The sequence below is a fragment of the Salvelinus fontinalis genome, chromosome 32 (assembly GCF_029448725.1).
Source record: "Salvelinus fontinalis isolate EN_2023a chromosome 32, ASM2944872v1, whole genome shotgun sequence".
NCBI lineage: Eukaryota > Metazoa > Chordata > Actinopteri > Salmoniformes > Salmonidae > Salvelinus > Salvelinus fontinalis.
This window is the reverse complement of record NC_074696.1, coordinates 7420850-7436971: the sequence shown is the minus strand read 5'-3', so window position 1 is coordinate 7436971 and position 16122 is coordinate 7420850. Positions and strand designations below refer to the sequence as shown.

Sequence of the window (16122 nt, the reverse complement as noted above, 5' to 3'; positions counted from 1 at the left end):
CCCTTCACCACGTCTCTCTGGCCTCAGTACTACAGCCCTTCACCACGTCTCTCTGGCCTCAGTACTACAGCCCTTCACCACGTCTCTCTGGCCTCAGTACTACAGCCCTTCACCACGTCTCTCTGGCCTCAGTACTACAGCCCTTCACCACGTCTCTCTGGCCTCAGTACTACAGCCCTTCACCACGTCTCTCTGGCCTCAGTACTACAGCCCTTCACCACGTCTCTCTGGCCTCAGTACTACAGCCCTTCACCACGTCTCTCTGGCCTCAGTACTACAGCCCTTCACCACGTCTCTCTGGCCTCAGTACTACAGCCCTTCACCACGTCTCTCTGGCCTCAGTACTACAGCCCTTCACCACGTCTCTCTGGCCTCAGTACTACAGCCCTTCACCACGTCTCTCTGGCCTCAGTACTACAGCCCTTCACCACGTCTCTCTGGCCTCAGTACTACAGCCCTTCACCACGTCTCTCTGGCCTCAGTACTACAGCCCTTCGCCACGTCTCTCTGGCCTCAGTACTACAGCCCTTCGCCACGTCTCTCTGGCCTCAGTACTACAGCCCTTCGCCACGTCTCTCTGGCCTCAGTACTACAGCCCTTCGCCACGTCTCTCTGGCCTCAGTACTACAGCCCTTCGCCACGTCTCTCTGGCCTCAGTACTACAGCCCTTCGCCACGTCTCTCTGGCCTCAGTACTACAGCCCTTCGCCACGTCTCTCTGGCCTCAGTACTACAGACTTCGCCACGTCTCTCTGGCCTCAGTACTACAGACTTCGCCACGTCTCTCTGGCCTCAGTACTACAGACTTCGCCACGTCTCTCTGGCCTCAGTACTACAGACTTCGCCACGTCTCTCTGGCCTCAGTACTACAGACTTCGCCACGTCTCTCTGGCCTCAGTACTACAGACTTCGCCACGTCTCTCTGGCCTCAGTACTACAGACTTCGCCACGTCTCTCTGGCCTCAGTACTACAGACTTCGCCACGTCTCTCTGGCCTCAGTACTACAGACTTCGCCACGTCTCTCTGGCCTCAGTACTACAGACTTCGCCACGTCTCTCTGGCCTCAGTACTACAGACTTCGCCACGTCTCTCTGGCCTCAGTACTACAGACTTCGCCACGTCTCTCTGGCCTCAGTACTACAGACTTCGCCACGTCTCTCTGGCCTCAGTACTACAGACTTCGCCACGTCTCTCTGGCCTCAGTACTACAGACTTCGCCACGTCTCTCTGGCCTCAGTACTACAGACCACCACGTCTCTCTGGCCTCAGTACTACAGCCCTTCACCACGTCTCTCTGGCCTCAGTACTACAGCCCTTCACCACGTCTCTCTGGCCTCAGTACTACAGCCCTTCACCACGTCTCTCTGGCCTCAGTACTACAGCCCTTCACCACGTCTCTCTGGCCTCAGTACTACAGCCCTTCACCACGTCTCTCTGGCCTCAGTACTACAGCCCTTCACCACGTCTCTCTGGCCTCAGTACTACAGACTTCGCCACGTCTCTCTGGCCTCAGTACTACAGACTTCGCCACGTCTCTCTGGCCTCAGTACTACAGACTTCGCCACGTCTCTCTGGCCTCAGTACTACAGACTTCGCCACGTCTCTCTGGCCTCAGTACTACAGACTTCGCCACGTCTCTCTGGCCTCAGTACTACAGACTTCGCCACGTCTCTCTGGCCTCAGTACTACAGACTTCGCCACGTCTCTCTGGCCTCAGTACTACAGACTTCGCCACGTCTCTCTGGCCTCAGTACTACAGACTTCGCCACGTCTCTCTGGCCTCAGTACTACAGACTTCGCCACGTCTCTCTGGCCTCAGTACTACAGACCACCACGTCTCTCTGGCCTCAGTACTACAGACTTCACCACGTCTCTCTGGCCTCAGTACTACAGACCGCCACGTCTCTCTGGCCTCAGTACTACAGACCGCCACGTCTCTCTGGCCTCAGTACTACAGACTTCACCACGTCTCTCTGGCCTCAGTACTACAGACTTCACCACGTCTCTCTGGCCTCAGTACTACAGACTTCACCACGCCTCTCTGGCCTCAGTACTACAGACTTCACCACGCCTCTCTGGCCTCAGTACTACAGACTTCACCACGCCTCTCTGGCCTCAGTACTACAGACTTCACCACGCCTCTCTGGCCTCAGTACTACAGACTTCACCACGCCTCTCTGGCCTCAGTACTACAGACTTCACCACGCCTCTCTGGCCTCAGTACTACAGACTTCACCACGCCTCTCTGGCCTCAGTACTACAGACTTCACCACGCCTCTCTGGCCTCAGTACTACAGACTTCACCACGCCTCTCTGGCCTCAGTACTACAGACTTCACCACGCCTCTCTGGCCTCAGTACTACAGACTTCACCACGCCTCTCTGGCCTCAGTACTACAGACTTCACCACGCCTCTCTGGCCTCAGTACTACAGACTTCACCACGCCTCTCTGGCCTCAGTACTACAGACTTCACCACGCCTCTCTGGCCTCAGTACTACAGACTTCACCACGCCTCTCTGGCCTCAGTACTACAGACTTCACCACGCCTCTCTGGCCTCAGTACTACAGACTTCACCACGCCTCTCTGGCCTCAGTACTACAGACTTCACCACGTCTCTCTGGCCTCAGTACTACAGACCACCACATCTCTCTGGCCTCAGTACTATAGCCTTTCACCACGTCTCTCTGGCCTCACTAATGGGGTCACTCCAGGTGGCTTGGCTCCTCTCTGGGCAAGGGCACAGTCTTCATTGCTACACTGTTTGGTAATAGTGTAACTCAATAGGGTTGCCAGATTGGGCTGGGTAGAGGGAACACGGATAAGGGGGGGGGGGGGGGGGGGTTAGACATATAAGACCTTGTGCCCAATGCAGAGGAAGTTGGTTCATGAGGAGACAACAAGACAAAAGGACCTTGTCTCTGGTCAGTGTCCTCAAATGGCCCCCATTCCATATTGTGCACTATGTCTCTGGTCAAAAGTAGTGCACTATGTAGGGAGTAGGGTGTCATTTTGGGACTCTCTTTGTTGTGACTCTACTGTAGCCAGTAGTTTTCCTAGTTGTCTTTGTGGGAAGTGGTTATGCTGCTAATTAAGTGGTGAGCGCAGACAGGACAACAGTAGGCTGTTGTGTTCAGAACATGTGACTCTATTCACTCTGTGATATAGCTATTTTTATTGTAGACACTGAAGGTGTTTAATGCTGGAAGGAGAGAGACTTGAGGAAGCAGTGGGGTGCAGACAGTTCAAGGGAAGCTAGATGCAGGTGACCTCGGGCACCGCCAGGCGACCTCGGGCGCGGGCACCGCCAGGCAGCAGACCAAACATTTGTGAAGATGTTTAGCTGACGCAATCCACCCACGTGATGCACTAGGAAGGTGACTCAAACACAAATTACTCAAATCAGAGTGCTGCATTTTACTAGAGCAGGTTTAGGGGACCTTTTTATGCTCTGTACCTCCTTGGCACTATTAAAGCCTACAGTACTAATACTGCGACGTTTTGAAAATAATCAATTTTTAGTGTAAGAGCTGTTGGTAAAGACCATCGGCGGTTTCAGCCTGTTTTGGTGGGACGGAGTTTTGACCTTCCGTGGTGACATCACCAGGCGGTAAATTGGTTAATAGACCAATAAGAAAGCATTCTGAACCCCTCTGCCAATGACAGCTATTGTTCAGTTTAACCCCTCCCTACCCAGACCACTCCCACACAGTCCCTAGCAAAATTCTTTCAAAAAAATAAATATAGTTTCTTTTTGACCATTTTAATTGAAAACAGTCACAGTAAGATATTTTAATTGTTAACCACAAATGATTTGAGCTTAAGAACAGCTGCATTTGACCTTTTAACTTGAGTTGGAATGTTTTGGGAAGCAGTTTTTGCATTTTGTATAATAAGAAGACTGGTAAAATCCTAAACACGAACCAGACTAAAACTGCTGTTTTTGGTTTTGTCGTGTTTTGTCGTCTGCCTCAACACATGTTCCAGAGACGGAATATTCCACAACATTGCATACCAAATCTCACCCTATTTCTTAATATAGTACATATGTTCCCTGGTGAAAAAGTAGTGCCCGACATGAGGAATAGGTTTCCGTTTCAGACTCGACCCTTCTCTTTTACACGTTGGAGAAATGGACTGGAACGCCGGCTAGGTCAAAGAAAGATGAACACAACTAAATACAGCTATTTTTATATGAAGTGTTTTGACTAAAAACGACACACTACTTTGTCTTGTCTCCAGCTCGCTGCGATGCTCACCATCCCTTTCTGGCAGTGGTTCCTCACCAAGTTTGGCAAGAAGAAGGCTGTCTACATCGGCACCTCGGTAAGACTAAGCAGAATGATCACACAGCACCATGCCGTAGTCCAGGGTTTACCAAACTCGGACCTTGGACCCCACTCTGGCCCTGCACAGATGATTTTCAAATAACCAACTTCTCATCAAGTGTTGATTTTTGAATCAGCTGCGTTGTGCTCGGGCAAGAACCAAACGTGCCACCCAAGTGGGGCCCCAGGACCCGAGTTTGGGGAAACCCTGCCTTAATCCATGGAGACATGCTTTATTGGACCAGGGTCTCAGAGTTATAATGATGATCCTGGTGGTGGTGTGTGTGATGGTGATCCTGGTGGTGGTGGCGTGTCATGGTGATCCTGGTGGTGGTGGCGTGTCATGGTGATCCTGGTGGTGGTGGCGTGTCATGGTGATCCTGGTGGTGGTGTGTGTGATGGTGATCCTGGTGGTGGTGGCGTGTGATGGTGATCCTGGTGGTGGTGGCGTGTGATGGTGATCCTGGTGGTGATGGTGATCCTGGTGGTGGCGGCGTGTGATGATGATCCTGGTGGCGGGTGTGTGATGGTGATCCTGGTGGTGGTGGCGTGTGATGGTGATCCTGGTGGTGGCGGCGTGTGATGATGATCCTGGTGGCGGGTGTGTGATGGTGATCCTGGTGGCGGTCGTGTGATGGTGATCCTGGTGGTGGTGGCGTGTGACGGTGATCCTGGTGGTGGCGTGTGATGGTGATCCTGGTGGTGATGGTGATCCTGGTGGTGGCGGCGTGTGATGATGATCCTGGTGGCGGGTGTGTGATGGTGATCCTGGTGGCGGGTGTGTGATGGTGATCCTGGTGGTGGCGTGTGATGGTGATCCTGGTGGTGGCGTGTGATGGTGATCCTGGTGGTGGCGTGTGATGGTGATCCTGGTGGTGGCGTGTGATGGTGATCCTGGTGGTGGCGTGTGATGGTGATCCTGGTGGTGGCGTGTGATGGTGATCCTGGTGGTGGTGGCGTGTGATGGTGATCCTGGTGGTGGTGGCGTGTGATGGTGATCCTGGTGGTGGTGGCGTGTGATGGTGATCCTGGTGGTGGCGGCGTGTGATGGTGATCCTGGTGGTGGCGGCGTGTGATGGTGATCCTGGTGGCGGGTGTGTGATGGTGATCCTGGTGGTGTCGTGTGATGGTGATCCTGGTGGTGTCGTGTGATGGTGATCCTGGTGGCGGTCGTGTGATGGTGATCCTGGTGGTGGCGTGTGATGGTGATCCTGGTGGTGGTGGCGTGTGATGGTGATCCTGGTGGTGGTGGCGTGTGATGGTGATCCTGGTGGTGGTGGCGTGTGATGGTGATCCTGGTGGTGGCGGCGTGTGATGGTGATCCTGGTGGTGGCGGCGTGTGATGGTGATCCTGGTGGTGGCGGCGTGTGATGGTGATCCTGGTGGCGGGTGTGTGATGGTGATCCTGGTGGTGTCGTGTGATGGTGATCCTGGTGGTGTCGTGTGATGGTGATCCTGGTGGTGTCGTGTGATGGTGATCCTGGTGGTGTCGTGTGATGGTGATCCTGGTGGCGGTCGTGTGATGGTGATCCTGGTGGTGGTGTGTGATGGTGATCCTGGTGACGGTCGTGTGATGGTGATCCTGGTGGTGTCGTGTGATGGTGATCCTGGTGGTGTCGTGTGATGGTGATCCTGGTGGTGTCGTGTGATGGTGATCCTGGTGGTGGTGTGTGTGATCCTGGTGGTGATGGTGGTCCTGGTGGCGGTGGTGTGTGATGGTGATCCTGGTGGTGGTGTGTGTGATGGTGATCCTGGTGGCGGTGGTGTGTGATGGTGATCCTGGTGGTGTGATGGTGATCCTGGTGGCGGTGGTGTGATGATGATCCTGGTGGTGTGTGATGACGTCGGTGTTTATAATACGGTGTTTCTGTCTTCTCTGCAGTCTGTTATCCCCTTCATGATCCTGGTGGTGTGTGTGAAGGGTAATCTCGTCATTACCTACATGGTGTCGTTTGCTGCCGGGGTCGGAGTCGCTGCTGCCTTCCTGTTGCCGTGGTGAGTTTGAGTTTTTCCTCTCTTCGACCCTCTCGCTGTCGTCTCTCCTCTCTGGTTTCTCTCCCTTATGTTTCTAACCCCTACACTCTTATGTGTGTTTGGTTGTTGGTGGATGTCACTGACTCTGTCTCTAGGTCCATGTTACTGACTCTCTGTCTCTAGGTCCATGTTACTGACTCTCTGTCTCTGTCTCTAGGTCCATGTTGCCAGACGTGGTGGATGACTTCCAGGTCCAGAACCCAGACTCTCGGGGTCACGAAGCCATCTTTTATTCCTTCTATGTCTTCTTCACCAAGTTTGCCTCTGGAATCTCCCTGGGGATCTCCACTCTCAGCTTGGAGTAAGTTTCCCCTTCACACAGTACACTGGAATGTCTCTCTGCACTTTCTAAGTAAAACACAAACCCTGTTGTACTATACATAGGTAAATGTTGTTGGTGTGAGAGGATAAACGCTACAGTCTCCATATGATTCCTCTGACCCTCACGTCCAAATTAGTAGTGTGTGTGTATGTCACATTAACCTCTTTGTTAGCGTGTTGATCAGTCATGAGGTTACATTCATTTGTACAATCAACCTCTAACGCGTGTCTCTGTGTGTGTCTCTGTCTCTGTGTGTGTCTCTGTCTCTGTGTGTGTCTCTGTCTCTGTGTGTGTCTCTGTCTCTGTGTGTGTCTCTGTCTCTGTGTGTGTCTCTGTCTCTGTGTGTGTCTCTGTCTCTGTGTGTGTCTCTGTCTCTGTGTGTGTCTCTGTCTCTGTGTGTGTCTCTGTCTCTGTGTGTGTCTCTGTCTCTGTGTGTGTCTCTGTCTCTGTGTGTGTCTCTGTCTCTGTGTGTGTCTCTGTCTCTGTGTGTGTCTCTGTCTCTGTGTGTGTCTCTGTCTCTGTGTGTGTCTCTGTCTCTGTGTCTCTGTCTCTGTGTGTGTCTCTGTCCTCTGTGTGTGTAGTTTTGCAGGGTATATGACTCGAGGTTGCACCCAGCCTGAGAACGTGGATATAACCCTGAAGGTTCTGGTCTCCGCGGCGCCCATAGGACTCATTCTGATTGGCCTGGTCTTATTCCGCTCTTATCCAATCGACGAAGAGAGGAGGCAGGGCAACAGGAAGCTGCTTCTGGAGCAACGGTAAGACTGACGTGTCTGGCTGGAGAACTCGGGGGCCTCAAGCATTTCCTGTATAGCTGAAAGGATTGGATATATATATATGATCTGTAAACAATGCCAAATTCTGCTCCTTGACATGCCTGGTACCCAGGCTACTCAAAGTACATTTTGTTGTGAACTGTTCAGGTGTATTATGGACTGCTTGTATGTGCCATGTCTAACACCTGGTCTCTGTTCTCACAGGGAAAATGAAGCCGACTCAGAAACGGACTCCACAGAACTGACCAACATGGTGTAGATTCTAGAACACTCGTGGTCCATTGGAGTGACACTGTTGCTTACACCGGGTGGTGCTAACGAGGGCTGGACCTATCACGACGGAGATACTGCTACCGTCCAATCACACTGCTGCTCACGTGTCTCAGAACACCTGTCGTCATGACGATGCACCGTGTCAAGGAACAACAAAAGTATCTTATGGCGACGGAATCCTAAAACGGATTGACCTTCCTGGTTCAATTCCCCGGCCCACTTAAGCTATGACAAACTCGGAGAAATTGTTTTGGGTGCAGTCTCAAAAGGCAACCGATTTCCTAGTGCGCTCTATGGAGACTCAATAGAGTACTGTGAAACGCAGCCTTTTGTTGTCGTCGTCCATGAATGTTGCACAAAACCCTAATGTGATGTGTACCATTTTTTTTAATTTTTTTTTATTTTGCCAATGTTGAATATTTCTGTCAGAACTTGATCTATCGTGGCAACAATTTTCAAACGCTCAAGATTTTTTAGACATTGTTCTAGAACAATCTACTACTCCCCTCAAGTGTGACATTTGAACGGCCGTCTTTCTATGGTGAAGACGACCGTCAATAAAATTGACTTTTTTTTCTACTCGGTTTACATTTCAGTTAAAGGTTTAAAAAAAAAAAAAGAAAAAAAAAAAGCCAGACAAATTATTTTGGTAGAGAATTTCTACAACTAAATACCTATTACCGGTATGTGTTTCTACAGACTTCAGTTTGGTACTGTGTATAAAACAAGGCAGAACCCTATCTAGCATTGACAGATTCAAAGTGTGATTTCATCGTTTAATTTCCTCTTTTTTTTTTAAGGTTTAAGACCTTGTCTGCTATTTGACACGACAATGGAGTTCTGTCACGGATTCCATTTTGTTTTTACAATGTTTCCTTCCTCACTTTTCATTGGCTCATTCAACAAGGGGTGTATTCACTAGGATGCCAAGAGGGAGGGACCTACCTGAATGTGTCCCAATAGAAACTCCTTTGTTGCAAAAAAAAAAAACATTTTTGCTACGTTGTGCACCAATGAATACACCCCAGTAAAGCCCAGAAGAGATTTGGTCCTAACTGCAACACTGAAGGTAACTAGACATATAAGTAAATGTCTCAAACACTGGTTCTTAGTCTCACCATTTTACACCAGAACCACTAAAGCACAACAATTGTTAACCAAACTATTTTACACAGCCTGTTAAACAACTTTAATACATGATAGATTGTTTCTTACAGCTAGTCATTAACTTAGTGTTGGGAAAAAAACAATGACAGCTAGTACTAATCTAGAAAGATTACGTTATTTAAGTAAAATGTATTTGTCCTTTTCTCAAGAGAATACCGTTCACGTTGCTGTTCCTACTGAAATGTGTACTGAATGTGTACTAAAATGTTCTCACTGTATTGAGATCAAAACCTTTTCATTTTTTTTAATCCATTTTATTTTTTGAAAACAGTGAATTCTCTACCTTGTCTCTTTTTTGAATGAAGCAATGGACATGCATTTTAAAGAAAAGGGAAGAGTACTAAAGTCAAAGTTTTGGAAAATGGAGTGGGGAGTGAAGTCTGAGTTTTTAATGTATTGAAAGTGTCGACCATGATGTCACGTGTCTAAATTGACCTACAGGGGGGAAAGAAACAAGGATATTCTTAACAGTCCTGTGTCAAAAGATAATCCTACGTTTCATGTCATATGTTACACACACACAGTTAAATATTTACAGATAAGACATGTTGAGCAGTGCCTTCAACCATTGTGAAGGGAAGTCATGTTTGATCTCTATCAGGGTCTATCTCTGGTCCAGGGCAGGGCTAGCTCTGGTCCAGGGCAGGGCTAGCTCTGGTCCAGGGCAGGGCTAGCTCTGGTCCAGGGCAGGGGCAGGGCTAGCTCTGGTCCAGGGCAGGGGCAGGGCTAGCTCTGGTCCAGTCCAGGGGCAGGGCTAGCTCTGGTCCAGTCCAGGGGCAGGGCTAGCTCTGGTCCAGTCCAGGGGCAGGGCTAGCTCTGGTCCAGTCCAGGGGCAGGGCTAGCTCTGGTCCAGTCCAGGGGCAGGGCTAGCTCTGGTCCAGTCCAGGGGCAGGGCTAGCTCTGGTCCAGTCCAGGGGCAGGGCTAGCTCTGGTCCAGTCCAGGGGCAGGGCTAGCTCTGGTCCAGTCCAGGGGCAGGGCTAGCTCTGGTCCAGTCCAGGGGCAGGGCTAGCTCTGGTCCAGTCCAGGGGCAGGGCTAGCTCTGGTCCAGGGCATTACACAGTAGAGAAACAGTCTAATGCACTGGGGGGTGTATTCATTACTGTTGCAAAATGTTTCTTAAATGGAAGCGAATGGAATGAAACTGGGAGGGATCTACCTGGATTTGGCCAATAGAAACTTGTTTAATTCTTAAACTGAAATGGTTTCTGTAACGAATACTCCCCTGGACCTAGAGTTGGCGGACATCTTGAGAGCCGGAAGCGGGAGAGAGGTGACAAATCCAGCTTCAGTCACCAGATGGCCACCCCCCATTCATACCTGATCAGTCTCCTACAATAGGAAAAGGTGTCATTTTCTTATTGATTGGATTGGAGATGGAGACAGTCCCGCCTCCCTCTTGAGGCAGTGGTAGCCAAAACGTTTCAGCTCTGATCCAATGGGAATATCACTATAGATCACGGACACAGAGAGCTCAAACAACGCCTTGTGTAAAAACACTGCCTCCTGTGCATAATGTAAATATTGAATGCAAGTAAAAGTTTGAAATATCTTTGTTGACAGAAACTAATGTGAACAGCTATTCATCGATGTAGTTATTTAAGAAGAGCTGTTAACATTTAATAAATACTAATTAATACAGTATTGTGCTTTGTGGGAATTCATTCTTTTAAAATTCTTTTTTTTTTTTTTTTACAAACTTCATATACTCAGTCCTAGCCAAAGATGCAACCCAACAGGAAGGATAAACTGGCCTACACAGACTACCATACGGTTCTGAAACCATGTATGTTTACCACTGGCTATACGAGGTGCTCCATCCACAGTTGAGTTGAGCAGCACTGTCATAACTATAAATTGTGATACCAGGTTTTCATATTCAACCCCTTTCTGTAGATCTAGTGCAGTGGGAGAAATCTACAGGTCTCAATCCCCAAACTTGAAAAACTTTTATTTTGAAGGGTCCTAAATTGACAGTGTGAGTTGCAGTTTAACAACAGTGCATCTCTTAAGAGAGTGAAGTGTGGCATTTCCCTTCCATCTGGTCAGTCAAAAGGGACCGTAAAGCATATCTGGATAGCATCTTTTATATGTCTATACAGTTAGCAATAAGGCCCAGGGGCTGTGATATATGGCCAATATACCACGGCTAAGGGGTGTTCTTATGTACGACACAAGGCGGAGTGTCTTGACACAGCCCTTGGCCGTGCTAGTTCATTATCTGGTTACTAACGTAATTAGTAGGAGTAAAAATACATGTTTTGTCATACTCGTGGTATATGGTCTGATATACCACGGCTTTCAGCCAATCAGCATTCAGGGATCGAACCACCCAGTTGAAAGTAAAGCTTTACCGCACCCTAAATCCAAAAGGTATGGTCAGAGCTCTTTAACACGACACACACACGCCATCTGGTGGCGATGGATTATAGCTGTTGCGGCGATCGGAATTCGGGTGTGATTTCCCGAGTTCCTAGTTGTTTTGAAAACGCAGCAATAACCTGACCACTACTGTGGTGCTCCAATAGCAAGCGAATACGGGAGATGGAAAGCGCGCCTCTTGGAATTGATTATTATTATTGATAATAAAGCACATCAAGACGAAGCAGCTGTTGTACAAGTGGGATGCACTGTTGAGCGCTACATCCCCAGGGGGTCGTGTTGATTGTACGGAGATTGTGACAGCTGGTTAAAATGGTGTCCCTTGACAAGGCAAGAACAAGATGCGTGTCAGGAGAAGTACAGTATTATCATAAGGAGACTTATACTTGGAATACGGAGGAGGAATGGAGGGGGAAAAGAGAGGCAGATGAGGTCTAAGAGAGAGAGAGGGAGGAAGAGGGTGAGCTTGAGTCGGTTAAAAATGGCAGAAAAAAGGGAGATGGTTTGTTAAAGAAGACTGGTAGAAAGTGTAAGCAGAGTGAGTTGAAGACCGGAGGAGAAAAGGAAGTGAATGAGGGCGAAGTATCGGAGATGTGGTGAAGTTCAATTGTGTAAAGTACTTAAGTAAAAGTTCTACTTAATTAAGGTAAAGTAAAAGTAATACTTAAGTAGTTTGGGGGGGGGGGGGGGGGTATCTGTACTTTCCTATTTATATTCTTGACAACTTTTATTTTTACTTCACTACAGTCCTAAAGAAAATAATGTACTTTTTACTCCATACATTTTCCCTGATACCCAAAAGTACTCGTTACATTTTAATTGCTTAACAGGACAGGAAAATGGTCTAATTCCTACTGCCTCTGATCTGGCAGACTCAATACACACAAATGCTTTGTTTGTAAATGATGTCTGAGTGTTGGAGTGTATCCCTGGCTATCTGTAAATAAATAAAACATTTAAAAATGGTGCCGTCTGGTTTGCTTAATATAAGAAATGTGAAATGATTTAAACTTTTACTTTTGATACTTAAGTATATTTAAAACTAAATACTTTTACTCAAGTAGTATTTTACTGGGTGACTTCCACTTATACTTGAGCCCTGAACAAGGCAGTTAACCCACTGTTCCCCGGTAGGCCGTCATTGAAAATAAGAATTTGTTCCTCACTGACTTGCCTAGTTAAATAAAGGTAAAATAAAACATTTAAAAAATATATATATATATTAAGGTGTCTTTACGTTTCCTCAAGTATGGGTACTTTTTCCACCGCTGGTTAAGTTCTCAGAGCCCGATGCACAGAGGGTCAGGATAAAGATGAGTCTGTGACAGTAGGGTTGAAGTTTTGGTAAAAAGTGGACCCTTGCATTTTGGCTGATCCATTTGTGGTTTTAGGGTGGGCAAAAACAGAGTTGGTTGCTGGGTAACCAGAAGTGGTCTTGAGCTAATTGTTTGTGTTTCAGCTCAGTGTTAAACGAATGGGGGAAAGAGATGTGAATTGTTTTGCTCTCAAGAAAATGCCAAACGTCCTGCACGGTGTTGGGCTGTAAGCACAACCCCCACCTGTGGACGTCGGGCCCTAATACCACCCTCATGGAGTCTGTTTCTGACCGTTTGAGCAGACACATGGACTTTTGTGGCCTGCTGGAGGTCATTTTGCAGGGCTCTGGCAGTGCTCCTCCTTGCACAAAGGCGGAGGTAGCGGTCCTGCTGCTGGGTTGTTGCCCTCCTACGGCCTCCTTCACGTCTCCTGATGTACTGGCCTGTCTCCTGGTAGCGCCTCCATGCTCTGGACACTACGCTGACAGACACAGCAAACTTTCTTGCCACAGCTCGCATTGATGTGCCATCCTGGATGAGCTGCACTACCTGAGCCACTTGTGTGTGTTGTAGACTTCGTCTCATGCTACCACTAGAGTGAAAGCACCGCCAGCATTCAAAAGTGACCAAAACATCAGCCAGGAAGCACAGGAACTGAGAAGTGGTCTGTGGTCACCACCTGCAGAACCACTCCTTTATTGGGGGTGTCTTGCTAATTGCCTATAATTTCCACCTTTTGTCTATTCCATTTGCACAACAGCATGTGAAATGTATTGTCAATCAGTGTTGCTTCCTAAGTGGACAGTTTGATTTCACAGAAGTGTGATTGACTTGGAGTTACATTGTATTGTTTAAGTGTTCCCTTTATTTTTTTGAGCAGTGTATATAAATGTCCCATCACTCAGTTAGTGAATACAGCATCCAGCATAGTAATCAATCAAATGTATTTTTACAAAAATAACTTATTACATCAAAATAACAACCACAGTGGTTATAGAGGGTGCAACAGTTCAACACCTCAGGAGCAAATGTCAGTTGGCTTTTCATAGCTGAGCATTCAGGTTGAGAGAGAGAGAGTCGAAACAGCAGAACCGGGACAAGGTAGCACATCCATTGAGACGGATAAAAAAAATACAACATCTGTGGAAAAACAATTCCACTCTGATTCCCTTTATGGATGGGTGTATCTTTTGAACTCGCTGATGAATGGCCTGCTCCTTCTCCATTTTCAGAACACCATCCCGCTCCCCCAAAGTGATCGATAGTATATCTTGGCTCGTGTAACCGATGTGAAATGGCTAGCTAGTTAGCGGTGGTGCGCGCTAATAGCGTTTCAATCGGTGACGTCACTCGCTTTGAGACCTTGAAGTAGTGGTTCCCTTTGCTCTGCAAGGGCCCTCGGCTTTTGTGGAGCAATGGGTAACGATGCTTCGTGGGTGACTGTTGTTGATGTGTGCAGAGGGTCCCTGGTTCGCGCCCGGGGCGAGGGGACGGACTAAAGTTAAACTGTTATACGGGCACTGTGTTGATTGTGATTCTGAGCTCTCACATTCATACAGCGAGTCCTGGTCTTCACTGATCTCTCTCCGTCAGCTCCATCTGTGGTGTAGTCCTGGTCTTCACTGATCTCTCTCCGTCATCTCCATCTGTGGTGTATAGGGTCAGCACTCGGTTGTACTGATGGACGTGAGCTCAATCTAGCTGAGCCCCGGACCTCTTTAGTGAGGGTCCCGGTGGACCTCTTTAGTGAGGGTCCCGGTGGACCTCTTTAGTGAGGGTCCCGGTGGACCTCTTTAGTGAGGGTCCCGGTGGTTAGTGAGGGTACCGGTGGTTAGTGAGGGTCCCGGTGGACCTCTTTAGTGAGGGTCCCGGTGGTTAGTGAGGGTCCCGGTGGACCTCTTTAGTGAGTGTCCCGGTTCTCTTCTCCACCGCAGCACAGGGACACTCTGGCACCCAGGGGTCAGTTTGGCAGGCTGTACTAACCGTTCTTTCCTGTTGGTAGAAAACAATTAAGGCATCTATTAGGCTATAGTTATATTCAAGAGTCACTGCATATACTTGAACTAAACAATAGCCTTAGAATGAACATGGATTTGCATGTACCTCCTCCTGAACAGTCTCCTCCAGGATGAAAACCTTTTCAGGGATGTCATCCTGAAAACAAACAAACGTTTCATTAAGACAACCGAATCCAAATCTATCAGTTGACGTTAACAAGCTACCTGTCTTGTATGCTTTGTCAACACACACACACACACACACCGAATACAGGGACATTGATTTTTCTTTTTTCTGCAAATATTATCTGTCAACTTCAGTCTAGCTAAATGAGGTGGAGCTAACAAAACATTACAAAAACAAATGTCAACTAAATGTATTACAGTACTTGACTATCTGAGGTGGAAGCTAGCCACAAAACACAAAACACTTCAGACGAAATTAGCTAGTTACCTTTTAATTGCAACAAAGTTATCCAGTGTCTAACGCTGGCCTAGTCAACAACAGTCATGACCGGTTAACGTTACTTCAGGCCTAATTGCATTGACTCGCGTCGCCTCCGTTCAGTCGCTTTTGCTCGACTCCGAAGTCAGCGATGATGCTCGGTCGGCAACCCCTACACCATAACCCTCGAAATGTTCAACGGAGGCGTAAGCAGACAGCTTCAACGTAGGCCTAGTTTCCATTCGGAAACTCCCGGTTGCCGCATCGAAAGTGCCCTTCATCGTGAAGTCTGCCTCCGCGAATTGCTGTATGCAGATCCTGTGAGTTCGAGCTGGCACATCCTTCCTCTTCAGGACATGGAGCCACTTCTTCAAAAGCTGCGTGTCTTTGGGCAGCCTATGTGGTAGTTTACCGAGGGATATTTTTGGAGACAATTCATACAGCCTGGCGCTATACAATTCATGTTATGACGTACTATTTGTTGTTGTCCGCCCCTAACCTCACTCTCTTCGATACCACAGACAATGAGCTGATTCCTGCCAGGGACGCACTGGTGTCAGTCGTTACTATGGAAATTTAAAATGGCGCTGACCATAGCTCAAATAAACTTTGTCGACGATCAAAATAATAAATATAGATATGTTTTTTTATGTTAAATGCACATGTTTAGTATTAGTGGATTGAATACATATCTTTGCTTTGATTCACTTCCTTAAGTGTTTCCATTCCCCTTTAATACTATGATCAAACTAGCACATCAAACTGGGTTTAATTTAACGGTGTATATTTACTATTGATATCAGTGTTGTATCTTCCTTCCTGATGTATAAGCAATGCTATGGCTCTGTAATGACAGCCAAGTGCCCCCTGTTTTAAACACATTGTATCTTGTCTGGAAAATTCTTTGAGGAAAATATGGAACCACATTGGTTGTGACCATTTAACCTAGAGACTCGTTATGTACACTAGCTTGCCTTCAACAGTCTCTATTGTCTACCATGTCTTAAATCATCCACACCAGTCACCTATGACCTATCCATTACGGTGTGACAACGTGAATATAGAAGTGTGTGGTGGTGGTAGGT

At 47.9% G+C, this 16122-nt stretch overlaps 1 protein-coding gene and 1 long non-coding RNA gene across 2 annotated transcripts in view; one reads left to right on the top strand and one right to left on the bottom strand.

Moving 5' to 3' along the window:
- The window catches only part of LOC129830671 (sodium-dependent lysophosphatidylcholine symporter 1-B-like), a 45502-nt gene extending 34961 nt beyond the window's left edge, over positions 1 to 10541 (top strand). The window contains exons 10-14 of the mRNA XM_055893271.1: positions 4242 to 4325; positions 6210 to 6322; positions 6519 to 6662; positions 7265 to 7441; positions 7664 to 10541. Coding sequence (XP_055749246.1) covers positions 4242 to 4325; positions 6210 to 6322; positions 6519 to 6662; positions 7265 to 7441; positions 7664 to 7718 — 573 coding nt within the window. The 3' untranslated portion in view covers positions 7719 to 10541. The remainder of the gene's footprint in view (positions 1 to 4241; positions 4326 to 6209; positions 6323 to 6518; positions 6663 to 7264; positions 7442 to 7663) is intronic.
- A 2981-nt stretch (positions 10542 to 13522) lies between these two features.
- On the bottom strand, positions 13523 to 15880 carry LOC129830672 (uncharacterized). The gene is made up of 3 exons (XR_008755606.1): positions 15047 to 15880; positions 14699 to 14749; positions 13523 to 14587 (listed from the first exon to the last, which is right to left on the bottom strand). It is a non-coding gene; the product is annotated as an uncharacterized LOC129830672 (long non-coding RNA).
- Between the last annotated feature and the right edge of the window lie 242 nt (positions 15881 to 16122).